The sequence below is a fragment of the Taudactylus pleione genome, unplaced genomic scaffold, assembly GCF_031769625.1.
Source record: "Taudactylus pleione unplaced genomic scaffold, aTauple2 ptg000012l, whole genome shotgun sequence".
Taxonomy (NCBI): domain Eukaryota; kingdom Metazoa; phylum Chordata; class Amphibia; order Anura; family Myobatrachidae; genus Taudactylus; species Taudactylus pleione.
The window spans coordinates 2070747-2095285 of record NW_028284415.1 but is presented as its reverse complement, the minus strand read 5'-3'; the positions used below and the strand labels follow the sequence as shown (position 1 = coordinate 2095285).

General features: G+C 42.5%; 1 protein-coding gene across 2 annotated transcripts in view; it reads left to right on the top strand.

Moving 5' to 3' along the window:
• PRKCA (protein kinase C alpha) overlaps nt 1-24539 on the top strand; it is a 436189-nt gene that overhangs the window by 269522 nt on the left and 142128 nt on the right. For both annotated transcript variants that reach the window (XM_088468544.1, XM_088468543.1), the window contains exons 4-5: nt 7354-7465; nt 20438-20566. In XM_088468544.1, coding sequence (XP_088324670.1) covers nt 7354-7465; nt 20438-20566 — 241 coding nt within the window. The remainder of the gene's footprint in view (nt 1-7353; nt 7466-20437; nt 20567-24539) is intronic.

The following is a 24539-nucleotide window of genomic DNA, read 5'->3' as shown; positions in this document are numbered from 1 at the left end:
CGGAGCTAGAGAGGGCAATGTTGTGCGCGCGCGCGTCCGAAAAGGGGCGTGGTTACGAAAGGGGGCGTGTCTATAAGACACGTCCCCCTTTTCATCATACTTGGGGGCGTGCCCGGCGCTTACGGACATGCCGGGCAGCCCCCAAGCGCTGCAGAAAGGGAGAATAGCGCATGCGCCCGGCGTCTATTCCCCGGCGGTGACCGGGTCACCGCATGTTTGTCCACCCGCGGGACACTGCATCCTGCGGGTGAGAACGGCTCCCGCAGGCTGTTAGGGCAGGGCGCTTTTTGCCCTCCTCCTGGAGGGCAGGGCGCCGCGCCCCGCTAAAACAGCCTAGCGGGAACACTATTGAATAGAAAAAAAATCCTGCTAAGGATCATCTCCAATAATTGGATGAACAGGCTGTGGTTAAACAAAAAATCATCTCCCAGTTGTTCAAGGAATAGATTTACTGCTGCTAGACACAGATTATGTGGAAAACAAGTGTATAAATCCTTGACATCCAAGGCACACATGATGGTGTACTCAGCGATATAAGTAATATTGTTAATTAATTCTAAGAACATAGATGTGTCTCTCAGGTAGGTAGGTTGTCTGGCAACACGTGGCTGTATCAGAAAAGCCAGGAATTGCGAAATAGGCTGATACAATGAGCCCCTGGCAGATATTATCGGCCGGCCGGGGGGGATTATTAATGTCCTTATGTATTTTAGGTACAGTGTATAACACTGGAGTAATTGAACAAGATTGTTGTAATGTTTCAAAGGTTTTGTGATCTAAAATGTTATTGTTTTGGGCTTCCTGTAGTATTTGTGTAAGTTTGTTTTGAAATTTTGAAGTTGAATTTGAAAGTAATTTGTCATACACTTAGCGATCACCTAATTATCGTAAGGCTTCAGTCCTGTAGTCCTCGATGTTTTGTAAGACAATTCCACCACCCTTGTCAGCAGGGCGAATGTTGACACTCTTATCATTGCTCATTGCTTAACTTGATTAATGCTTGATGTTCAGCCCTGGACAGATTGTGGTGTATTTTAGATGATGCTTGAGAAAATCTATTCATAGAGTCATCCAGTAGTCTGGTATATGCACGAATCGATGCATTAGATGAAGGAGGATCATACTTGGAAGTCGAGCGTAATTTATGAAAATTAGAGAGAGGATGTTCATTGACTGAGGGCGAAGTATGTTGGAAATGTTCCTTCAGCCGCAAATTCCGACTCATTCTATGTACATCCATCTGCCACTGAAAGTTATTTTATTATTAGTAATGAATGTAAGATTTTTTCTTCGTACTTGGATAATCTTTTAGATAAGTTATAAATTAATTTGTGTTCCTGTTTGTGGCTCTTGAAGACCCTTTCTGTTTGGCTACCACGTGGTGACGTCTTGTTCTTTTGTTTTTGTTTCTCCTGCTTGGTGCATAATGGCCCCTAAAGGGGGTCTTTGAGCAACAGTATTATCATCCGATTCGGTGACTGCAATATCACTATCGCTTAGGGATGAATTATATTGTTGTCTAAATCGATTACCCCCGAAGTTCCTATCTGGTTTGTTCGGGAATCGTCTGGGGCTTCTCTGTGGTTCATTGCCCGATAACCAGCGATAAACTCTGTTATCTTAGTAGTCCTGTTGGACCGTTAGTAGTTTGGACTTTTTAAACCATAACAGATCTTTTTTGTATATATCACTTTGAGACTTCAACTTATTGAGCCATCTGTCATAATTAGAGTCAGACAAAGTGCTGGAATGAGTATTCTTACAGATTTTCAGTTTTGCTCTGGTGACCTGTAGCTCACGTCCCGCTTCCTCTATCACCAATAGCATCAAGTCAAGGCTACATTTGTTTTAAATTGCCACCCACTTACGGAAGAATTCAGGGTTCATTCTGCCTATACTAGGTGTATTTCTTACTCTGAAGCCTCTTGGAGTAATTTTCTGCTGAAATAGTCAGAGAGTGATGTTCCGTGAAGCAAATAATCTATTTCACGTTTCTGTAATTTTAGCAAAGTGTGATACAGATCTTCATAATTCAAATCATCTGGTTCCACAATAGATAACTCTGAGAACAAAATACTGTTAGCTTGAGCTTCAGTGAAGCTAAGAGTTTCACCTTTTGGTAGGTTAGGTTTAAACTTTTAAAATCCATTGTTGAACTAGAGCTTGATGCTGATGTTGCTGAATCCATGCTGTAAAAAAATATATAGACTATGGTTGTAATCCGGTATGATGGAGAAATCCAGGAGTTGCTGTAACATTAAAGACAGTGGGGTGCCTTGACCCTGAGAAACCTTAGCAGGGCTCCACAATTTTATAGATACATTCGGTCCGGCACTCTCCCACAAATAGAGCAAGGTGCCTGCGTGCCCTTGGAAGTAATAATACAAAATGGTCATGAACTGCCTAACAGGCAAGTCACCACACGGCACTGCAGGACTTCAAATGATGCAGATATTTATTCAACATTTCTGGGCTATCAAGCCCCGTCGTCAAGAATACATAGATAAAAAAATGAAGCGACAGCTTACCTTATATCCACACTGCAGATGTGATCCTAATTCAGGCAGTCCAGCCGGGTGCACGAGACCAGAGGGCGTGTGTGGCGCCGTGGCACAGCAGGACAGGGGGAGCTATTTGGGCCTGTCAATTTTCTGTTTATTATCATACTCACTTGTAGGTTCCTCTTATTTTATCCCCAGCATCTCCTGGCCTCCTCTATCTCTTCCCTGGCCCTTCTCCATGAGGCCATGCCCCTTTTTCGGGTGCATTATGTCGCTAATTGAAAAATTAGGGGGGCACCAATGATCTTTGTGGCACAGGGCACCAAAAAGTCTAGTTACGGCTCTGGTAGCCAGTTGTATGCCCACTGCTCTGAAACCTAACATGAAAACCACAGCAATTATTATAAACTAAATAGAATAGTAATGATATTTAGAAGAAGAGTAATGTTATAATTTGCTCTCAACAGAACATATAATCTTTTACTGTTTGGGAAATAAATTAACTGTATGAAACGGTATATAACTTTCTGTCTCGTTAGAGTGCTCTTTCTCCATCAGTGGTACTAACAAGATAGGAGAAATAATAGCAATTAATGCTTCTGGATTTTAGTAACAGGGCAGACGTTAGGGTGTTAATGTATCATGTACAGCTATGCAGTTGCTTATTGCCTTGTAATGTTGATGAAGAAAAACTTGTTTTAGATGACATTTTCACACAACCTGTAGACCATTTTCTATTATGAAAAAATGGTTGCTATGGCTTATTTAATAGCAAACTCATTACAGGCATTCATATGTTCCCTTTCATTCATGTAGCTTGCACTAGACCAGTGAAAGATGATGTCTGATATGTTGTTATAGGTTACAACATGACAGATTCTGTAACAGAGACCTGGAGATATGCATCTATTATCTAAATAGTTATTCACAAACTGATTCAGATTTAATAGGCTGCTGCTGAATAGTTAGTAATATTGCTGAAATGTATAATAGCTTACTATTATTACTCTATCTGAGTATGATTTACTAGTCACTTGAAATTGCCAACATTGCTGTGACTATAAAAAAAAAAAAAAAAAAATCTAAAAGGTTTATCAGTATAGTTTTAGCAGCATGTCATTGCATATAGTTTAGTATGTGCATCCACAATAAAGTGATTCTTACCTCTGACCTGCTCATCACCTGCATTAGTCATCTATAAGGCATAGTGAAAGTAAGCAGTGCAGTCTTGAGTGGTAAATGTGTGATCCCTGAACACGTGTAAGGCCATGTCCATGTGGATGATGTCTATGGAACATACAGGTGTGGATTACAGCATTTAGGAGTGTTAATAATGTTGAAGATTTAAATTTTTTATGCTTCAGCATACTTTCTGATGTTTTTTTAAAAAAAAGTGAGGTCTTATGTTGCTGATTAGTTGGCAGATATATGTATAATTGTGACATGTCTTTGAATTGTTACTCTGGGTGCAAATGGTTAATGCACAGCGTTTTGTGGGTGCAGCTGGCTGTTTATGTTCGGGATACAATACCCCGGCTTCTCCATTGGTCGCATTGAAAATTCTAAATTTGGAGAAATGCATTTATAGGCAATTCATTTCCATCAAATGTCAAAGAAAATCTTGATGAGCAATTTCTAATAACATAGCTTGTTAATGGCTTTTCTGAAAGGCCTTTCATAGACAAAGTGAAGGCTGATTAACTAATGAATTTTGTAGCAGAGCAGAATCAAAGCCTGTTCCACATGGATTTGTTTTGCTCAAGCTCGATGTAATTTAATCATGATATTTGTACCTGAGACTCAGGACAATTTAGGGTTAATTCTTTGACTATAGATAAGCTGGCTGGGTCTGCCAGGTTTATTTGTTAAGACAGTACTTGGGTGATGCTTATGCTGGTGGCCTCTTCCTTAAAGCACCATCTAGCTCATATGTGGCTCATATTATAATAAAGGTTCTTCTGCTGTCCTTCTGTAGCAGGAGCTAAACTGATGATCTTCAAATAGTTCTGTACAACCAAAGTTCTGTGTGACCGAATGCAGATGCCTTATATTTGCCGATCCCTCTTCTGATCTTATACAGCTTCAGTCCCGGGGACACAGTCTGAACCAAAAGATAAGGCAGCTACAGTGATACTTTGGAACCCTCAGCTAGATTATACTTGAAACTTGTGTCTTCATTAATAATATACCTTGTTTTCCAATGAAACTTCAGAACACTTAAGGGTGCATGCACATTTTTGGGGATCTTGTTAATCTTAAACTGCACACTCACCTACATGATGGAGTTAGCCTAATTGTGAGCTTATTCAATATTCACAAGAATGCAGTCTGGCACTTAAGCACCCCATACACGGTGTGATTTTTTGCACGATGTGTACAATTTCAATCAATCGTAACGATTAATCGTGCACATTGTGTGTTGATTCTGTGTGTCTACGATGCCGATGCGTGTCCCCGCAGTCGTATAGCTGGATCGTAGATCTTACTGCAAAACCGTAAGATTACGATCTATTGTGTACAATGTGATACACATGTATGCATCTTTTCGTATGATCGGAACGATCAATCGTACACCATTTGACCACATCGTATGGAGAATTTCAAGGGAAGAATTTCAAAGACAATCGTACAACACATCTTACCAGCTTAAAATCGCAAGATGTATGGGCGGCTTTAGCGACTCACTTGTCATCCCAACATACCACAGGTGTTCCACAATGACAAATATTTCTAGCTGTTAATCTGACCAACATTCAGAGCTGGATTAAGACAGCATGGGGCCCTAGGCAAAATAATGGTTTGGGACCCCTCCTTCGATCCATTGATAAAACTCTTTTCACTCATATACACTGATGACTATACACAGGTCACATTATTATCACACATTATATACACTCATCACTATACATGGAATATACTGATATCGCACACCAGATACACACTCTTTGCTGTACACAGGTCAGACCAATATCATACATCTGATGCACACTAATTCCTATATACAGCTCTCACCAATATTATTTCTAAATATTATTAATGATCTCCTGGTGAACTTTCATGGACAACTCTCCTGTCGTCATTGCTCCACATAATAGGTCACTGCATGTTTCAAACACATTAGTCAGAAAAAAATGTTTACACTGGGACCAATTGCTTCAGTGTTTTCTAGTGATATATGTTTTCATACTGCCACTGCTACACAATCTTTTTTAAATTAGTTTTTATGTTTTCACTATCCAGTATTTAATGTAAGGATATAATATTTGTAAATATGGGTTGCAAAGCAGTACTAGATAGATAGTCGCCATCTGTATTGGTCTGAGTTACTGGATGTCTTTCTGCCATTTCATCTTGGATGTCCTCTCGCCACCTCAAACTTAACATTTCCAAAACAGAGTTAATAATATTTATACCGCTCAATAGTATTGACCAACCTGATATCTCTATCACTGTTAATAACTCGACTATCAACCCTACCCCACAAGCTCGCTGCCTAGGTGTTATCCTTGACTCTTAACTTGCCTTTGTTCATCTCATCCAATCTGTTTCCAAATGAAGTTACATACATCTAAAAAAAACATATCCAGAATGTGATCCTACACAAGACACTGCAAAAACTTTAATTCATGCACTCATTATCTCCCACATTGATTATAGCAATAGTCTCCTTACTGGTCTTCCCCAAAATAGACTCTTACCACTACAATCCATTTTGAATGCAGCAGCGAGGCTGATCTTCCTCGTTAAATGTTCATTGTCTGCTATTCCGATCTGTCAATCCCTCCATTGGTTACCTGTATTCTACTGAATTCAGTATAAAATACTGTTACTTACACATAAGGCTATTAACCAAACTACACCGACATACATCTCTTCACTTATCTCAAAATATCTCCCAACCCGACCTCTCCGCTCTGTACAAGATCTGCGTCTGCCGTCTTCATGCATTACCTGCTCCCACTCACGGTTACAGTACTTTTTTCGGGCTCCACCCACTCTGTTAAATGCCCTTCCTCTTCAGACAAGCTTATCAAATCCCAGAACCACCCACATAACCTCTATAAGATACAGATGTGTCATCATACATCTAGCCTCAATACGCCGTACAGCGCGATCTGCCTGGCGTGAGTGAGTCACCAGGTTCCGTGCTACTCTGCTGGCATTGGCATATTTTTTTGCTGTAAGTAGCTATGCAATGCATCTAGGACACACAAGCAGACTGTGCTGATTAATTTGATATGCAACACTTGTATTGCTAAGCCCTGCCCCCAACCCTAATTGGACTGCCCCCTGCTTTGCAGCATAAGCAGGGATGTCCGTTGATGTTTGAAACCATTAATGGTTAACTCTCTGAAGGCAACTCTTACCTCAGTCCCATGCTACTAAGGAGTCAGAGGAGAGTGTGCAGAGGAGCCTGCATGGAGGAGCTTATCACATTAACCTGTGACCCTTGTGATTGGCCCAGAATATATACAGTGCTTCACCCCTAGTACACTGTGATTTTGAGCAAAGCTGTTAAATTAGCACAGCCTGCCACTAACCCTTGATGAATCGCTGGTCCAGTGGCACTCTCTAAGCGAGCACTCACATACCACCCCAGTAATTCAGGCCCTCTTAGGGCTTTATTCTTAAGAAGAAATAAAAAGTTATTTGGATATGTAGCAGTACCCCTATGACCCACATCGCCCTAGGCAGCAGCCTCGGTTGCCTTTTGGATAATCTTGTCGAGGCAGATCCACTGCACTTGGGTTTCTTGTTAAAGCTATAGATCTGACTTGTATGTAACATGTACTGTATGTTATATATAGCAATGTTGTCTCATCCCCATGAATCTCTGTTCTCTGTTTTGCAGGACCCTCGGAGTAAGCACAAGTTTAAGATCCACACATATGGGAGTCCGACATTCTGTGACCACTGTGGATCACTACTGTATGGGTTAATACATCAGGGAATGAAGTGTGAGAGTAAGTAGACCAATTCCCCTATTTCTATTCCTGCTACCATGCAACTATGTGAATATATTTTATAGGGGAAAAACAGTGGGCACCCATAGTGTATTAAAATATGTTTAATTGTAACAAAAAGAAGAGATGATTTAATGCAAGGGTGTCACCCTGCTCGCCAAATAAATTGGCCGAAATACGTAAGGTAACTTCCCACGTTGTTCAGAGGGTATCCTGGATGTTGTCACCAAACCACTGCAGCAGATGCCTGTTAATTGCGGATTCAATGTGCATGGCAAATTATCTATATTATAAGCGAAAAAGCGTATGTCTTTGTCCTTTATGCACAGCCAGAGTTTTGGACCCAGGTCCTGATTCAGAGCCGGACGTTATTTGCGGACGGTCGTTCCAAAAAAGGGGCCGGCTATTTAAATTGAGCGCTCGCTCTTTGCGGTTTGTTGACGCCTCTATGTCTGTGCGAGCGAACAAAAAAGCGCTCGCTATTTTGTAAAGACGCCCCTTTGCCGTTCGCAACACACGTCATCTCCGGTATTTATTAGATTAATCGGGTACATCGAAAGGCATCTGAACTGCTAGCAGTGCTTGTAGGTTTTTCCTACCGCAATCACTGCGAGTGACGTGGTCGATGACGCTCCTTTACTAATTATGCACTCCCATTAAACGCCCTTTTGACCGTTTGGCACGCCTCCGTTTTCAAGCACCTTCCCCTGTTACCACCCACAAACGGTACATTCTGTCAATCAAAGTAGCTGTTTTGCGAGCGTACGATTTCCGACCGCAGTGACAATTTCCATACACATGCGCAGTTGTGCGAACATCGCTCAGAGCGAACGAGCGTCCGCTTACGAGCGGCTCTGAATCAGGCCCCTAGCTCCACCAAATTTGGCAGGGTGGTGTAGTTTGACCAGGATTAGGCTTTTACATAGGTTTAAACTTCATCAGGGTCACACACTGTCACACAATCCCTAAAAATGAGGTCACTATTTAATTACACAGGTTTCAGGGCTGGCTGAAGTGAAAATAGTTAGTTTTCCAAAAACCTGTGTGAAAGCTACAAAATTATCCATTTAACCTCACAGTCTGAGCAAGAGTCAAACTTTGACTCATGAAAGTTCATATTAAATCCAGTTTGTCCTTTTTAAAGTCACCATATATATTAGTCAGCTGTCTGTGTTCGCATCCAAGGGTGTAACTAGAACTTTGATGGCCACATAGAAAGACCTTAAAGGACCCAACCAGAGGTAAAAAAAACACATACATTTGCCCCCAAACAGAGCCCATTCAAGTTATGCCACACAGAGCCCATTCACGTTATGCCACACAGTAGTAGTAATTACAGCTGGCATACCGGCAGGCAGCGGCAGACATGGACAGACAGCGCCAGCGCAACTTGAATCATGTGCCATTCACGGGCCAATCGAAGCTCGTGGACTGACAGCCAATCATGAGCTACCACTGCTGAATGCTCTGATTGCCTCGCGAACGGCTGAGCTGTCTCTCCATATTTGCTTGCCGGTGTGCCAGCTGTAATCAGCTGGCAGGCCGACACCAAATCAACAACGCTGACACCCGGGGCCCTGTTCGGCAGCCCTGACTGAACCGTTTTACCTTGTGTGCGTGACTGGGTGCAGGGGGAGCGGCGGGCCACAGTCGCACCAAAGCAGCCGCACCCCTTGCACCCACAGTAGTTACGCCACTGTTTGCATGCATGTTAGCAAACAGTGGGGTCCTTTTCACGATCAATGGAATGTTGTTATAGGTGATGACAATGTGAACAAATAAAGGCTACAGGTGTACTTCAGGGTCCAATCTTCAACCTGAGCAACGCTGGGTATCCCAGCTACTTTTAGATAGTTGTTTTTTTTTTTTTAGTCCTCATTTTTATCAATCTGGTGGCAGTGACCAGCACTCCTGGAGATGCTGGGCGCCATCGATTCGGTGACAGTGTGATGATAGCTGTTCTGTTGTATCCCCGCAAGTGCTGGCTGTGGGTTGCAGTGCCTAGGGCTTCTGCTCCCATACTAACATGCCCATACATACATAACCCGTCCATACTGCGTCTGATAAGTCAACCCACTGTAACCGTCCAACACATCTTTATAATACACTTCTTCACGAACACCATTGGGACATACAGCGGGTAAAATAAGTATTGAACACATCAACCTTTTTCTCAGTAAATATATTTGTAATGGGGCTATTGTAACGAAATTTTTACCAACTGTCATCAACAACCCATGCAATCCACACTTGCAAAGATGTCCATAAATGAATCCATGGTGTCCACCTTTGAAATAGTGGAATATGCTCAGTTCCACTCCAGACCACTGCAACAGCTGGTCCTCTCCCGGTGGAACGGAGATTACCAGTTAATAAAGTCACAGACGATTTGTCTTTCTCCAGAGATTTGTCTTTCTCCAGAGGTTCGGCTGTCCCTCTCATGGTGGTTGCAGATGTTTCATCTGAACAGGGGTCGCCCCTTCTGGATTCCAGATTGGGTGCTCCTCACTACTGATGCCAGTCACTGCGCCCCGCGGATGGGGCGCAGTGACTGGTCATCCCACCTTTCAGGGACGATGGACGACCAAGGAGAGTCTCCTATCCATAGACATCCTGGAACTGTGTGCAGTATTCAGAGCACTCATTTAGGCACAAGATATACTGAAGGACAGGCCTGTCCAGGTACAGTCCAACAACGCGACCACAGTAGCCTACCTCAACCATCAGGAAGGCACGCAAAGTCGGGCAGCCATGGCGGAAGTGACAAACATTCTGGTTTGCCCAGAATGTCATCTTCCAGCAATCTCGTCAGTATTCATACCAGGAGTCCTCAACTGGAAAACGGCCTTCCTAAGTCGGCAGAATATACACGCCGGGGAATGGGCTCTTCATCTATATGTCTTTCAGATCCTAGTGGACAAATGGGGACTCATGGTCTCAGGCCACAACCACAGGGTCCCCAGGTATGGTTCCAGAACAAGGGATCCCTCAGCCAAATTTGTGGAGTGAAATATCAGTGAAGTGGGACTTCAAGCTAGCATATATTTTTCCTCCATTGTCTTTCCTTCCAAGGGTAATCAGGAAATTCAAACAGGAGGGTGGAGCAGTAATACTGATAGCCCCTGCTTGACCCAGATGCCATTGGTTCACCGACCTTCAGAGACTGTCCATAGACACTCCATGGCTTCTTCCTCTAAGGCTGGACCTGTTAACACAGGGTCCCTGTCTGCATCCGAACCTTACCCTTCTGTCTTTAACGGCGTGGCTTTTGAAGAGCCAAGGGTTTTACTGCTTCTGTAATTCAGATGGTGCTCAAGGCACGAAAGCCTTCCTCTGCCCGCATCTATTACAGTATTTGGCACTTGTATTTTCAATGGTGTAATCTAAGAAAATATGATCCTGAAGTTTTTAGGGTCTCACGAGTGCTTGCTTTTCTCCAGGCTGGGTTAGACCTGGGTCTCCGCCAGGCCACCCTGGGGGTTCAGGCATCTGCACTCTGATTGGTTATAGCGAAGGATCGCTCCGCTGCCTGATGTTAGAACATTTTTTCAGGGTGTTCTGAGGGTTCAGCCTCCCTTTGTCCCTCTGATAGCTCCGTGGGATTTGTTTTTGGTTCTCAGGGCTCTACAGGCTCCCCCATTTGAACCCCTTATGTGGTTGACGGCCAAGACAGTTTTTCTTCTTGCTATCGCCTCTGATTTGGCACCACTTTCTTGTCGCTCCCCCTTTTTGATTTTTCATCAGGATAGAGCTGTTCTTCGTACGGTTTACCTTCCTAAGGTAGTATCCCGCTTTCATGTATATGAAGAAATTGTGGTTCCAGCCTTCCAGTCTTCAAACCTCTCTGTAGGTGAAGCTTCTCTGGATGTTGTACGTGCCCTATATATCTACATAGATCGCACCAACACCATTAGGAAATCAGATTATCTTTTTGTGTTGTATGCTGTCATAAGCGGGGCTGCCCAGCTAACAAACAGACTCTGGCTAGATGGCTTCGCATAACGATTTCTCAAGCTTACACACAAGCTGATCTCTCTGTTCCAAACACAGGGACAACACATTCTACTCGATCTGTGGGACCATCGTGGGCATTTCGTCGTGGTGTCTCTGCTGAACAATTTTGCAAGGCAGCCACGTGGTCTTCCGGCCACACTTTTCTAAAATGTTACGCATTTGATAAATTTGCCTCTCAGGATGCTTCCTTTGGGCATCGGAATCTCCTTTTTACTAAACAGGAGCGTCCCCACTCTTAAGGGAACTGCTTTAGGACATCCCCAAGGTAATTCCTGTGGACCCTATCGAAAACCGAAGAAAATAAGAGTTATGGCATAACATACCTTTTGTTAACTCTTTTTCTTCAAGGTCCATAGAGTCCACAGGGCACCCACCCTAACACACCTGTGTTATTGGGTAATCATTTTCTTTTGTATTTCAATGATTCCCTCTTCTTAGAGTGTTTCTGGTGTACGATTGTCCTTCCTTCTCCTCGTCCTTCTCCTGCCTTGGGCTTGGTAACAAACTAAGTACCTGTAGCCAGGGGCGGGGTATATATGGAGGAGGACCTAGTGCATCTTGGGAGCTAAAGCTTGTAACTGTTTGGTGCCTGGATCACTCCAACCACATACCGAAGGTAATTCCTGTGGACCCTATGGACCTCGAAGAAAGAGAGTTAACAAAGGTATGTTATACCATAACTCTTATTTTAACAAGCAATATCAAGTAGGAATGCAAAGCATTGGGAGAGTATCCACACACGCAGTGAACATAAAGAAAAACATCATTTCTAGTGGGAAGGCAGATTTGAAACCATGGATGGGAACACCACAAGGTTAGAGAAGGGATCTAGGTCATACTTGCCGACATTCTGGCTGCCCGGACGGCATGGGGGGGGCATGGACAGGGACATTAGTGGTGGTGCGGGGGTAGGGTGACCACACGACTGAGATATCCTGGCCCCACTACACATTGCTGAGATTACCGGCATTGTGAAGTATGGGGCGGGGCCATGGTGACATGATTCAGCGTGAATCACATCATCTAGCTGTATGAGGACACATCTGTACAAATAATAATCTTTTAGTACACTATGTGCACCCAACCACCCTTTTTTTTTTTTTCTTCAGTAGATTCAATTTAGTCCAATTTGGCTCTGCACTTCATCAGGGTTGAGCAGCTAGTTGATGATCATGTAAATACTCTCTAGATGGAACTTTCTATGGAACCTTTTGATGTATAATAATTTCTAGTAAAAGTTTCCGACAGGATACAAGCTAAAGATTTGTTCTCTGTAAGGTAATATCCTTTATAATTGGTCAGATTAGTTTAGTTTAAACACACTCGGTGTTCAAAAGTTATTTATTAAAATCCAAGTGTTTTCTGAAAAATTAATTTGGTAGGCTGCAGTGTGTTCTCAAATCCTATAGGTGCTGGCTGTCATTGTCCTTGTCTTAGATAGTAGTGAGCCTCATTTCCCACCTGCCCAAGTACTAAATTAGGGTATTCATAATGCTATGTATGGTATCCTTTATTTTCAAGGACAGTTCCATGTTTTGCTTCAGGAAATGTATAGGTTTTTTAATATTAACTAATTGTGTTGTACAATTCCTTTTGTTACTAGCTGTAAAAGCAATTGAGTAAGCACAAAGCATGGTAGGCTTTGAGGTACCCACTCCGTGGTACACAGCTTCTGGGAGCTACTTTTATGCATTGGCTAATGTTTCTGACTAGCATCATAATTAGGCTCTAATAGGGGTGGTTACACTGATCTATAACTTGTTTAATAATGTATTTAAAATTTGACAAAGTACAAAAATGATCTTGTTTTGCCTTTCCTTAAAAAGCCACAACTGGAATTTCTCATGCTTGGCCTTGTGTTTCAAGCGAAAGTCCTCCCATCATTTTTGTTCTGTACAGAAATCCTTTCAATATTTGTTTTTCTGGACTATTTATACTCCAACCACACCAAAGAGAAGAATGAATTAAGTGTTGACATCCCAGCCGTATAGACTATAAGTTTCTCAAATTATGGAATTTAACAATAAAATGCAAAATGACAAATGACAAAACCAACTGGTACTCAATGATCATAACACTGGAACTACTGCCACATTTTCATATGTTCTTCGTTATGTACACTCAGTGAAATGAACTGTAGGAGGATACTCCATATGCACTGGTATGACCTACCAGAGGCCAATAGTGTCTATAACAGTTTGTATAACTATGTTTGTGAAAACAGTAAAAATTCCTGCAAGTGTCTATCACCAATTGTGACAGATATCTGCTCTGCTCAAAGAAAGCAAAGTTTTAGAACCATTTTTTATATACTGCTGTACGGGAAGTTATCAGTTAATCCAGCTGTCTGCACATGGTATGTATAATATTATGCGGTCCCCTTTGTCTAGCTTGAGATTTCATTGTGACATTTTACCATCATCATTTAGATTATTCTAAGTGAAGCACAAAATCAGTTACTGAGATTAGCCAGTTAGGGATCATTAATACTGAAAAGCTGTAAACATTTGTCACCATGACCAGGAGAATTTATTTACCCGTAAATTATTTTGCCTCCAGCTAGCCCTTGAGAATAACTTATATTGGAATCTTAAAAAATGTATTTATACGACAGAAAGCATATTCTGCTAACATGGCCATCTGCCATTTTAATGCTTCAATGCACATTTGTGTGAACAAGCACTTAATTAGGATTGATTAACTTTTATACTTGTTTTATGTAGCTTGTACAGCTTCTGTTCATTTTCTATGCTGGCTGTATTTGGATACTAACTAGCAATCTTAGTGAAATTGACAGTTTTCATTTCAAATCTCATTCTTATTCATTATAAAGTGCTGTGTAAACAGGGGACAGACCTATTGTGTGAGTGCTGACACTGTATTAACACACTTGTTATTTTTCTAATGACTCCTATAGACAATTATTTTACATATTTATATTTTCAACTTAACTGAATTCAAAAATCATATTGAATGGCTGCACCACCGATCTTCTAAAAAAAAAAATAGCTGCCGCTTCCTCTATTTTGTTTGTTTACCTAAGCCACATATTTTTTGTTGTGTAGTTATTTGGTTTGTACATTAATTAAAAAAATGGTAGGGGGTTTCTAATGGAATAGATGACAGATTACATATCTGGGTATTTCTATCACCAGGAACTATCATCAGCTCCTCCAGGCTAACTACCTAAAACTGCTAGCACAATTTAATAAAGATTTGGAGAGCTGGGGAAGCTGTTATATATCTTGGTTCGGTAGAATCAATGCCATTAAAATGAACCTGCTACCAAGACTTTTATATTTATTTCAAACACTTCCAATAAGAGTACTGTACCTCCTTATGTTTTTAAACATTTACAGCATATAACATCACAATTCATTTGATCTTAAAAATGCCCTAGGGCAGTGGTTCCCAAACTGTGTGCCATGGCACCCTGGGGTGCCTCAGGGCACTTACAGGGGTGCCTCGGGTTGGTGGTCCAGTACCAAATAAAATTATTTTTAGTCAGTGTGATAGGCAAAACCAGTGCTAATGACAGCCAATCAAAAAATATGTGGACAAAAAGAAGCGCAGCCCTGTCAACCACCACAAAACTGAACTTAAGGGTGACATATAAGCACAATTTACTACAGTTAAGTTTTGCAGAATCTCTCAACTGTTGGCCATGGGGTGCCTTAGAAAAAATGCTGATACTCTAGGGCACCGTGATTTGAAAAGTTTGGGAACCCCTTCCCTAGGGTGAGGAGGGATATGCTGCAGAGACACACATCTAGCGGTGGCCTTTGGGTTCCAAACTTTAAATCCTACTATATGGCGGCGAGGTTAGCACAGTGCGTTCTGTGGAATAGACCCATAGCTGAGATGGTGTGGGTAGCAATTGAATCAAATGCTCTGAAACTGTATTCCATTTCCTCCTTGTTGTGGCTCCCCAGATTGGCCCATCCCAAAGCAGTCTTACGGTGCATACACGCGGTCAGATTTTCTGTCAGATCTGAACGATATCGATTGTAAAAATCGTTCATATCTGAAAGAAAATCTGACATGTGTGACTGCAACGATGAACGATGCGCGTTCTCGTTTGTCAGATAACTATATCTGACATCTGATGTGTTTGCAGTCAGGTTTGGACGTTTCCATTCATTTTAATACTGTCTGAAATTGTTTAAACATTCAAATCGTTGGTCAAGTCGTTCATCTGACATATCTGACCGTGTGTATGCACCATTACATCAACCCATTATCTCCCATACCTTAGATATTTGGGACTTTGCAAATCACTGGCATAATATTGCTCCTCATCCTAGTCCCCTGATCCCATTGTTCATTAATCCTGATTTCCGTCCAGGTTGCAATCCAGCTGCTTTTACATGTTGGCAAAATAGCGGAATTGTATTGTTGAATGATATAAACCAGAATTCATTCTTTCCTACATTCTCCGATATTCATACCGAACTCTCTATCCCAATCTTTTCCAATATTTACAAATTCTTCACTTTCACTCTACTATATCCTCACGACTTTCTAATAGTCCTAAGATTCTGGGGGGCATCCACCAAGAGGCTTCTGGGGGCATCCACCAAGGGGCTTATCCTAAGCTTTTGGGCGGGCATCCACCAAGGGGCTTAGCTCTGCGCTGTACACAGAACTAATGCCTCCGTGCACCGAGGAGAGAGACCCTCATGAGAGGGCTTGGGAGGTTGACTTAGGGGAAACCTTAGACAATGCAGACTGGGAGGACATTTATTCTAATGTGGCCTCTAGTTCTATTTGCATTCGGATAAAAGAAAATGCCTATAAATTGTTTTACAGGTGGTACTATGTCCCTTCTAGTCTACACAAGATGCACCCAGAGATCTCTTGTCTGTGTTGACGTTGCGCGATTGATACAGGAACGTTTTTGCATTATTGGTGGAGTTGTCTGAAGCTGGTTCCCTTCTGGAAAGAAATTTGTGCCCTCGCCAGTTCCATCCTAGGCATCTCAGTCCCTTTTAGTCCCAAATATTTTCTTCTCCCAGTGTTTGTCTTTGAGGCAAGTCATCATTAGCATAAGCTGTTTTGCCACATGGTGCTGGCAGCCAGGTGTCACATAGCATTGGCATGGAAGAAAACTGAAATCCCAATAATTGGAGAGGTCTTCGCTAAAATCTGGCACATTCATTCCATGGAACAAATGACCAGTATTCTTCGGGGTTCATCTAAGAGTTTTTCTAATATATGGGACATTCCACTTCCAGGTCCCCTCTGCCTTTTCCTGATTTTACTAAATTGGAGAGGACCTCTGTGACTCGTATGTTTGGCCACCCCTGTGCTGGTAGTTCAGCTGAGTCCTCATCTCCCTCTCCCTTTTCCCTTCGTTTCTACTCTTGATTCTCTTTTTTTAATTCTAAATATTCTTTTGGGGTTTTTTTTTTTTGCAGTTCTTTTTTATTTCTAGATTTTACATAAAAAGTGGTTGAGACTGCAGATTTAGGAATACTTATTTTATGGTTTGTCAATACATGTATCTGACACTTTGTCGATCTTCCATGTATCCTTACTATATTATTTCATCTTTTTTGGACCTTGATGTAGGTCTTCTATGTATTGTGTCTCATTTTCTCAATAAAATTTGTCTTAAAAAAAAATAATGGTAGGGGGGTATCTATAATTTTCTTGGTTATTCTTCTATCTATTGCTCTATTGTCTGTGAAGCCCACCCCTTTGAATACAATGGGGACGTGAAGCCACAATGATTGTTTATTAGTTAGGAAAAAGTAGCTTCTCTGTATTTTATCTTCTTAATAAGTTTGTGACTTTCTCAATTGATGTACAACCACGCAGATGTTTTCTTACATTGAGGAAGACAATTCATAGTGGAATGATACTCGTGGTATAATTTTGATTCGATTTCCTGCATTACATTGCCTTGTGCGGATCTATGATGATGCAATAATGCCAATGGTTGATTTGTGGAACTGTGCTGCAGGCTCTCCTTACTGCTGTCTGCAGTAGTTTTGGTGTATCAGCAGTGATGTGGATGGGTTGTCCATTCTGTGAGAGCTGTGGGACTGTCTACCAAACCTCATTACCAAACATCAAACTTAGTCGCACTGATGTGAACCTGTTATTACGGGAAGGCTGGCATAGTACAAGTAAATTGCAGTGCAATACAGGGTTACTAACAGCACATACATAACCCAGTATCTCCACTACTCAAATAGCAAAATACAGCAATTAGCAACCAGCCCCCAATTTCCTCTCCCCGTATGACCATAAACCCAACTTACAGCAAACCTGGATCCCTGAACAAAACCCCCCTCAAACTATTCTCCTACACCTAACCCCCATCCCCCAACACAAAGAGACATGGTGTCAACTATTCCCATGAAACCTAAGGCCATGGTTTATCCAGCCAAGGATTTCAGGAGCAACAAAGAGATTCCTAAAAATATTAAGCAAGGTAAAAAGAGCTATCAGGAAAACAAGAAAGAATAACATGGCGGTGCAAACCCTGGAGGTAAATAAATTCTAATGGAGAAAAAAATACGCTTTCAAGATGTAACAGTATGAAGACAGTCAAGCAAAGGTCAAAAGCATATTTAACAGAGCAATGACAAAACAAATAAAAAAACAAAACAAATAATAACACATCAAGTACATGTAAGTATAAAAACCAGATACCAAAACATAATTACCAAGCAGAACATAGATTCAAGGAGGATCATCCCACCCCGAGGCCTACAAGCCAACACATGCCGAAGTCCCTTGAGCATAAGCAGAAAAATCCCAGAAGACCGGCATCCCCTGACTGCTAAACTCCAGCAAGCTTCTAATCATGTAAAGTTGAAGTACAGTAACAGGATCTGCATAATAAATAATTGTGTCAAAAGAGGCTACATAGATACCATGGACTTGTCCAATAGTAAAATGAGAAAAAAAAGGAGCCTATGACCCGGCATCCATCAATGGCGTCAAGATTTTCCGAGCTTGTCTCCCTCTGAGAGTTGAATAGGATATGCTGGTCAATGAAAAGAGCACTACTGTCCGCAATGATAGAAACAGGACTGTCAGTCTCCGCAATCCCAATCCACGGTTGTGGCAGAATAACTCAACATGCAGTTCCACTATCTGAGCTGACAACCTCCTACCCGAAATGGTAATTGCTTGAAAGAGTCTTTCTATGATGTACACAGAAGGTACAGTCAGAGCAGGGAAGAACCACACCAGTAGGTAAGTATCTGCAACCAAATAAAAGTCCAGGGGGTAGCACTGAACAGAAGACCAGGGCAATAGGAAGCCAATGCAATAGCTGAAACAGGATCTTGTGCAGAGGCTAGTCAGCAGAACAGCAGCAGATGAAAGGTGGCAGTAAACTACCACAGGGTAGCCCTAAACAGGAGTGTGAAGCACTATGGAGAAAGGTAAAGACGCCTTAATCACAGTGAGCCCCCAAATATTGCAGTGAACTAGCACCTCAGAAGCAGCAGATGAAGCAGTAGTCTCAGCTGTGAATTCAACTGCAGGAACAAAGTAATGCTGGACACAAGCTTACTAAACGGAGAATGAAGGAGCGCCCAGTCGAAGACCAGCACCATGGAGCGACCTCAGCAGCTGCAGGTTTCCAAGACGGAGGTGAGCAGGAGACCACAGCGGGGATACAGCGCCACGGTGTCCAAGGCAGGAGCAGCCTCCAGATGACAGCAGGCACTAGGGAGCAGTCCACCAGGTGCCTTGGAGAGACCTACAAATCAGCAGAGCGGTAGGCTGCAGACTACTGTAATGGTGGCCTGGCAGCCAGAAGCAGTGCAGACCACAATACAGCCCAGAACGCTATAGTGCACAGCGGTGGTCTGGAGCCCAGCAGAAGCACCCCCAGGGCAGCAGGAAACAGCCAACAATGACACAGGTAAAATGGAGTCTTGGGTAGCCACAGGATGAGTCAGCAGGATATTTGGGCTGGAGAGCTGTAGGACGGGCGTCCTACTACAAGTCCATCCAGGCCACGCTCCCCCAACTTGATCCAGTTTTATTATAAACCACAACTTTAGCTGTCACCTCAGTTACTTTTCATTGTTTATCATTATAGAAAGTAAAACGATTATAAGATAGTGCTCAGACATATGCATTTTGTGATGGACTAATGGTATATGCCATTAAAATAATTATATGTCACAACTATATCATTGATAATGTGAAGGGTATCCTTCCACAGAATATCCATGTTGCCAAATTGCAGATGAAGTAGAGGTTATTGTAGTGAAGGATGTGCTATGCTTAAGGATTACGTTTCGGGTCTGTTCCTTTTGTTGTGATCAAGCTCTAAGTAGTTTAGCTGAGAATATCTTATAATAACAACAACAAAATACATTGTGTGGTATGTTGCGCTGTTCAATACGATAAACTTCTCACCTGTAAATTATCCCTTTTCTGTGTCCTGTCTTTTAGAATTTAATTTATAGATGTAGCATGATTGTTTTCCGTTTCTGGCTCGTTCAGGCACAATACAAAGTGCAGAGTAATCATGTGACCACTCCATACTAGCATTGACATGATGAAAGTGCAGCGCTGCTAGGTTAGCATTTTGGGTGCTGTTAGTTAGGTGCAGCATTATGCCAGAAAAGGGCAAAGGAACGGATTCCATCTATAGGTCACAATGAGAAGCTGTAGGTTTAAAGCACAGCTTTTCAATATTGTCTTATGCTTATTGTCTCATATTGTTTAGTGATGCTAAAACTACAAACACAGCAACAAGCTAAATCAATACAGAAACGAATCCAATCCTCTATTTGCATATTACAATTTTGACATAGAATTATCACTTTCAATCATTCAAAGTAAAACCGTGTCATGCAAAGTAGGAGAAATTAAGCTTTAGATTCTGCTGGCTGGCACATGGTCCTGAAATGATCTCATACATATTGGCAGATGGGTATTGTGAATGTAAATATATAACATATTCAAAATCTTTTTTTTCCACAGCATGTGACATGAATGTACATAAAGTATGTGTCATCAACGTCCCCAGTTTGTGTGGAATGGACCATACGGAAAAGAGAGGAAGGATTTTACTGAAAGCCGAGGTGGACGTAGATAAACTAAATGTTATGGGTAAGAGATACCTCTCTCCTCAGAGTTCTCATTCTGTACAATACTGTAGTGCCGATAACCAATATAGTCCGTGCACTTACTACACATCAGTATCATAACTGCCATATTTACATTCAGCCATTGCATGTGCTTCTTGCTTGTGCCAGAAGTGCCACCCATTCAGCAAGTGAGTGAGCTATTATTTGTCACAAGTTTGTTTTTAAATATATCTCCACAGCAGATTTATACAACCTGTGGCTTTCCTTCTCTTTTCCAGCATGCCAAGCCAGTGTCTTGTATGGCATGCTGGACTTCGTAATTCCTCATGGGTCATTTTAAAAATCTCTCCCATTGTCAGTAGCTGAGCCTATAAAGGTAGGCAGGATTTGCATTAGATACTGCCATATAGGGCGGAATTCATTTGTTTTTGCCGGCAGCTGTCCCCCCTTCGCCCTCAAAGTAGCTATTCAATTGTTGCTCCTGTCGGGTGCGAACAGCTGCCGGCCCCAGCATTTCAGCTTGCACCCCCCGGCATGGGAAATGTTTTGGCGAGCTGAAATGTGTGAAAAGTGACCAAACGACACTTTTCGCAATCGCACCCAGCACTTTGGTCGGATTTAGTCGTTTTACGCAGCTGAACCCGACCTCTTTGGGTGCAATCGGCGCGATATTCTGAATCAATTGAATATTTCTCCGTGATCTCCCGTCACATTAGACGGGAGACCAGGCACGATAAAACAATTGAATACTGCCCTTAGTGTCAGGATTTCCCTGGAGCCTAGAAATTATACCAGGGACATTTAATCTAATAATGAGTGTATTTTGTTGTCAGTCTCCCTATAGTTGATGGTAATTTATTGTAGTCTGCATACATCACTGTCAGGGATTTCATTATTAAGGAGGAAGCGATTACTTGATCTAGGGGTTACATTTGTGTCAAGCGTCCTGTTCATGTTTAATGATCCTCATGTGATATTCCAAAGAAGACCACATTTACTGATAGTGAATAACACTGTGCTGATTTCTAGTGTCGCAAAGTTATTTAGGTTTATCTCTATTCTTTCTTCCTTTATTGGTAGAGAAGAAGTTGTCTAATATGAATATTAGCCAACATTACCCCGGACTCTCCCACAGAAAGCTGCATAAACTAATTATTAAGCTCATGTGACTATAATGTATACAGTTTGATACACACTGATGTAATGACCTGTCCATAGGTTCAGCTTTCCCATCATATGCACAGAAATCCTGCTTGCTATAAATCTTGTCGCCATGTGTAATCAGATCACCACTGGCATGCTGTGAATGTGTAATCACATCTCCGTCTTGTACACATTTTTCCTTTAAACATTCCTCTAGGATGAATTAATATGCTAATCCCTGGAAACGCACTGACTGTAATGAGTTTCTGTATCACTGTGAAGATATTAGCAGCCTCCAAGGGGACTTATCGCACAGCATTTGCAGAAAGGTAGTTATTACTATATTAAATAGAACAGTGACGTGCAGGCTCTAATGTACCGCACGTCCCTTGGTGACGTCCCACAAACCCCGTCTGACACATAACGGGACAGTGAAGCATCACTTTTTCTGAAATAAATATACATTTTAGCGGTTTATATTTTACCACAGTCAAACAAAGAGCTTAATACTCCCATCAGAGATTCTTAGTTCAGCAGTAAATTAAATAATTTATCCTTACAGATGTGTCCTCACTACACTATCCTCAGATCACACCAAATAGCCCCATTTGGCGAGCCATGTGTTCCATCGCCCAGTACGTTTTGCTGAATTTGTGGCTGTCTTGCACTGCTAATGCAATAAAAGCACAAAGTAACCCTCTACACTGTGTGTGGATTTGCGTGCTATAGTAGTGCGACAAGGAGGATAATCTGAGAAAAAGGCAAGAGACCGGGGACCGATATGACTGAGCCGCACCATGCGTCCTGCTACGCAACATTGTGCGAATTTACACTGCCACGATTGCGAGAAGAGTAAAAATTTTAAGCCCACAGTATACTACAAAACATGTTTGTGTGCAACTGCAGTGCAAAAGTGCAAACAAACAAACTAGCTATCCATGGCGCAAAAACACTAGGTTTAGAAGGACATATCTGAATATACTGGCCACAAGGGGCACTACTTTACTAATCCTAACATGCCTGCAAATAACAGGAAACCAAAGCTACACTGGGCACAAGCTCACCAAAACTAGACAGTTGAAGAATGGAAAAAAAGCAATGATTGGTTTGGTGTGACATGCAAATTATTGGGTCACAATTTGGCTTAAGCGATATCAATCCATGGATCCAGTCCGCCTTTTGTTGGTGCAATGGCATGGGAAATGTTTTTGACACACATTAGGCCAGTATATACCAATTGAGCATTGTTTTAAAGCCTACCTGAGTTTTGTTTCTGACCATTTGCATCCCTTCATAGCCACAGTCTATCCTTTTAATGGCTACTTCCAATTAGATAATGCACCATGGGCCTGATTCAGAAATGGATGCAGTTAGCATTGCTAACAATACTAATATATGGTAATGCAGCAGGAGGCGTCTGTAGGAAAAAGGTGCCTCCTGCCATCATATGCAATCCAAGTTCTGAATTCGAACACGCAGCATCGGAACACCATCGCGACCATCGGTCGCGATGGCCGCAGTAATCGCCCATCTGAGTAAACGGAACTGCTCAGCCCCGGTCAGGAAGTCTGCTTAGGAAAACAATGGCTCTCGCCCTAGGCACTCACAGGAAACGTAGCAATACGCCCCCGTTTCTGGGAACGCAGGCCCAGTTTCTGGGAACTCAATCTAATAGAGAACCTTTGGGATTTGGAGAAACTGGAGATGTGCAGCCGACAAAATGTCAACATGGAGCAGAACCTCTAATGGAAATTTGCTGCACCTGTTGAATCCATGCCATGGAGAAATCAAGCTGTCCTGGGGGACACAGTTTAGCACTTGCCAGTACTACAATGGTGTATTTAATAAAGTGTTCACTGAAAGTGGTATTTCTTCAATATACTGAATGGCATAATAAGCACTATGAATCAGCATTTTCCTCTTTCTCTTTCATCTGGGCTGGGGGACACTGGACCATGGGTTGTAGGTGGGAAGGTGTGGATTTGTCACTAACACTGAAATCTATAACTCCTCCCCTCTGAAACCCTGACTTCAGTGTAAGTTTAGTGCCTGTGAAGAGAGGCATGTTTTTTCAGGTTTAGCTTAGGGATTTTTTCCTTTATTTGTAATGTTATGTTTATTTTCTACTATAAGTACCGTGCGCTGCTTATAGCAGCACACAGCTGGAGTGTAAAGCGGCGGGGAGAGCTGCATCTAAGGGGGGGATGGCGCTGAGCGCTTCCCCCATTCCACACACTCCGGTCTCTGAAGAGACCGTCTGGGCCCGGAGATAGCGTGCTGCTGTTACCTGGGCGCCATCTTGCCGGGTTTCTTGTCGGCGGCTCCTGTGGGGAGAGCGCCGACTACAGACAGACCAGAGGTGAGACCTACAGCAACACCACACTGGACATGTTGTTGTTGGGCCTGGTTAGTACTTGGATGGGAGACCACCTGGTAAATGCGGTTAGTCCAAGTGCTTTCCCCACTGAGGGGAGGAACTCCAAGAGGAGGTTCTGCCCGACGACAAAAAAATTGGAGGGATGCCTTAGGAGTATTTTTATGGGCGCCAGAGTGGTTATTCACCCATTATTGGCATCTGCATGGGTCTCTTGGACCATGGAGAAGTGGGCTGACAAATTAGTGGCAGGCCTTGCCGGTGACTCATCCGAGAGGACTTACTGGTACTGGCGGAACAGATACATGCGGCTGCAGACTATGGACCTCATTCAGAGTCTTTCGCTAGATGCGATCGCTCGCCCCCAGCGTATGCAAATTTGTCAAAGTAACGCCACGGGAAGCGATCGCTCGCCAAGGCATAAGCACGCCCACCATGTCTCAGAGAGCGGCCAGCGTACGCCCAATAGCACAGGCAG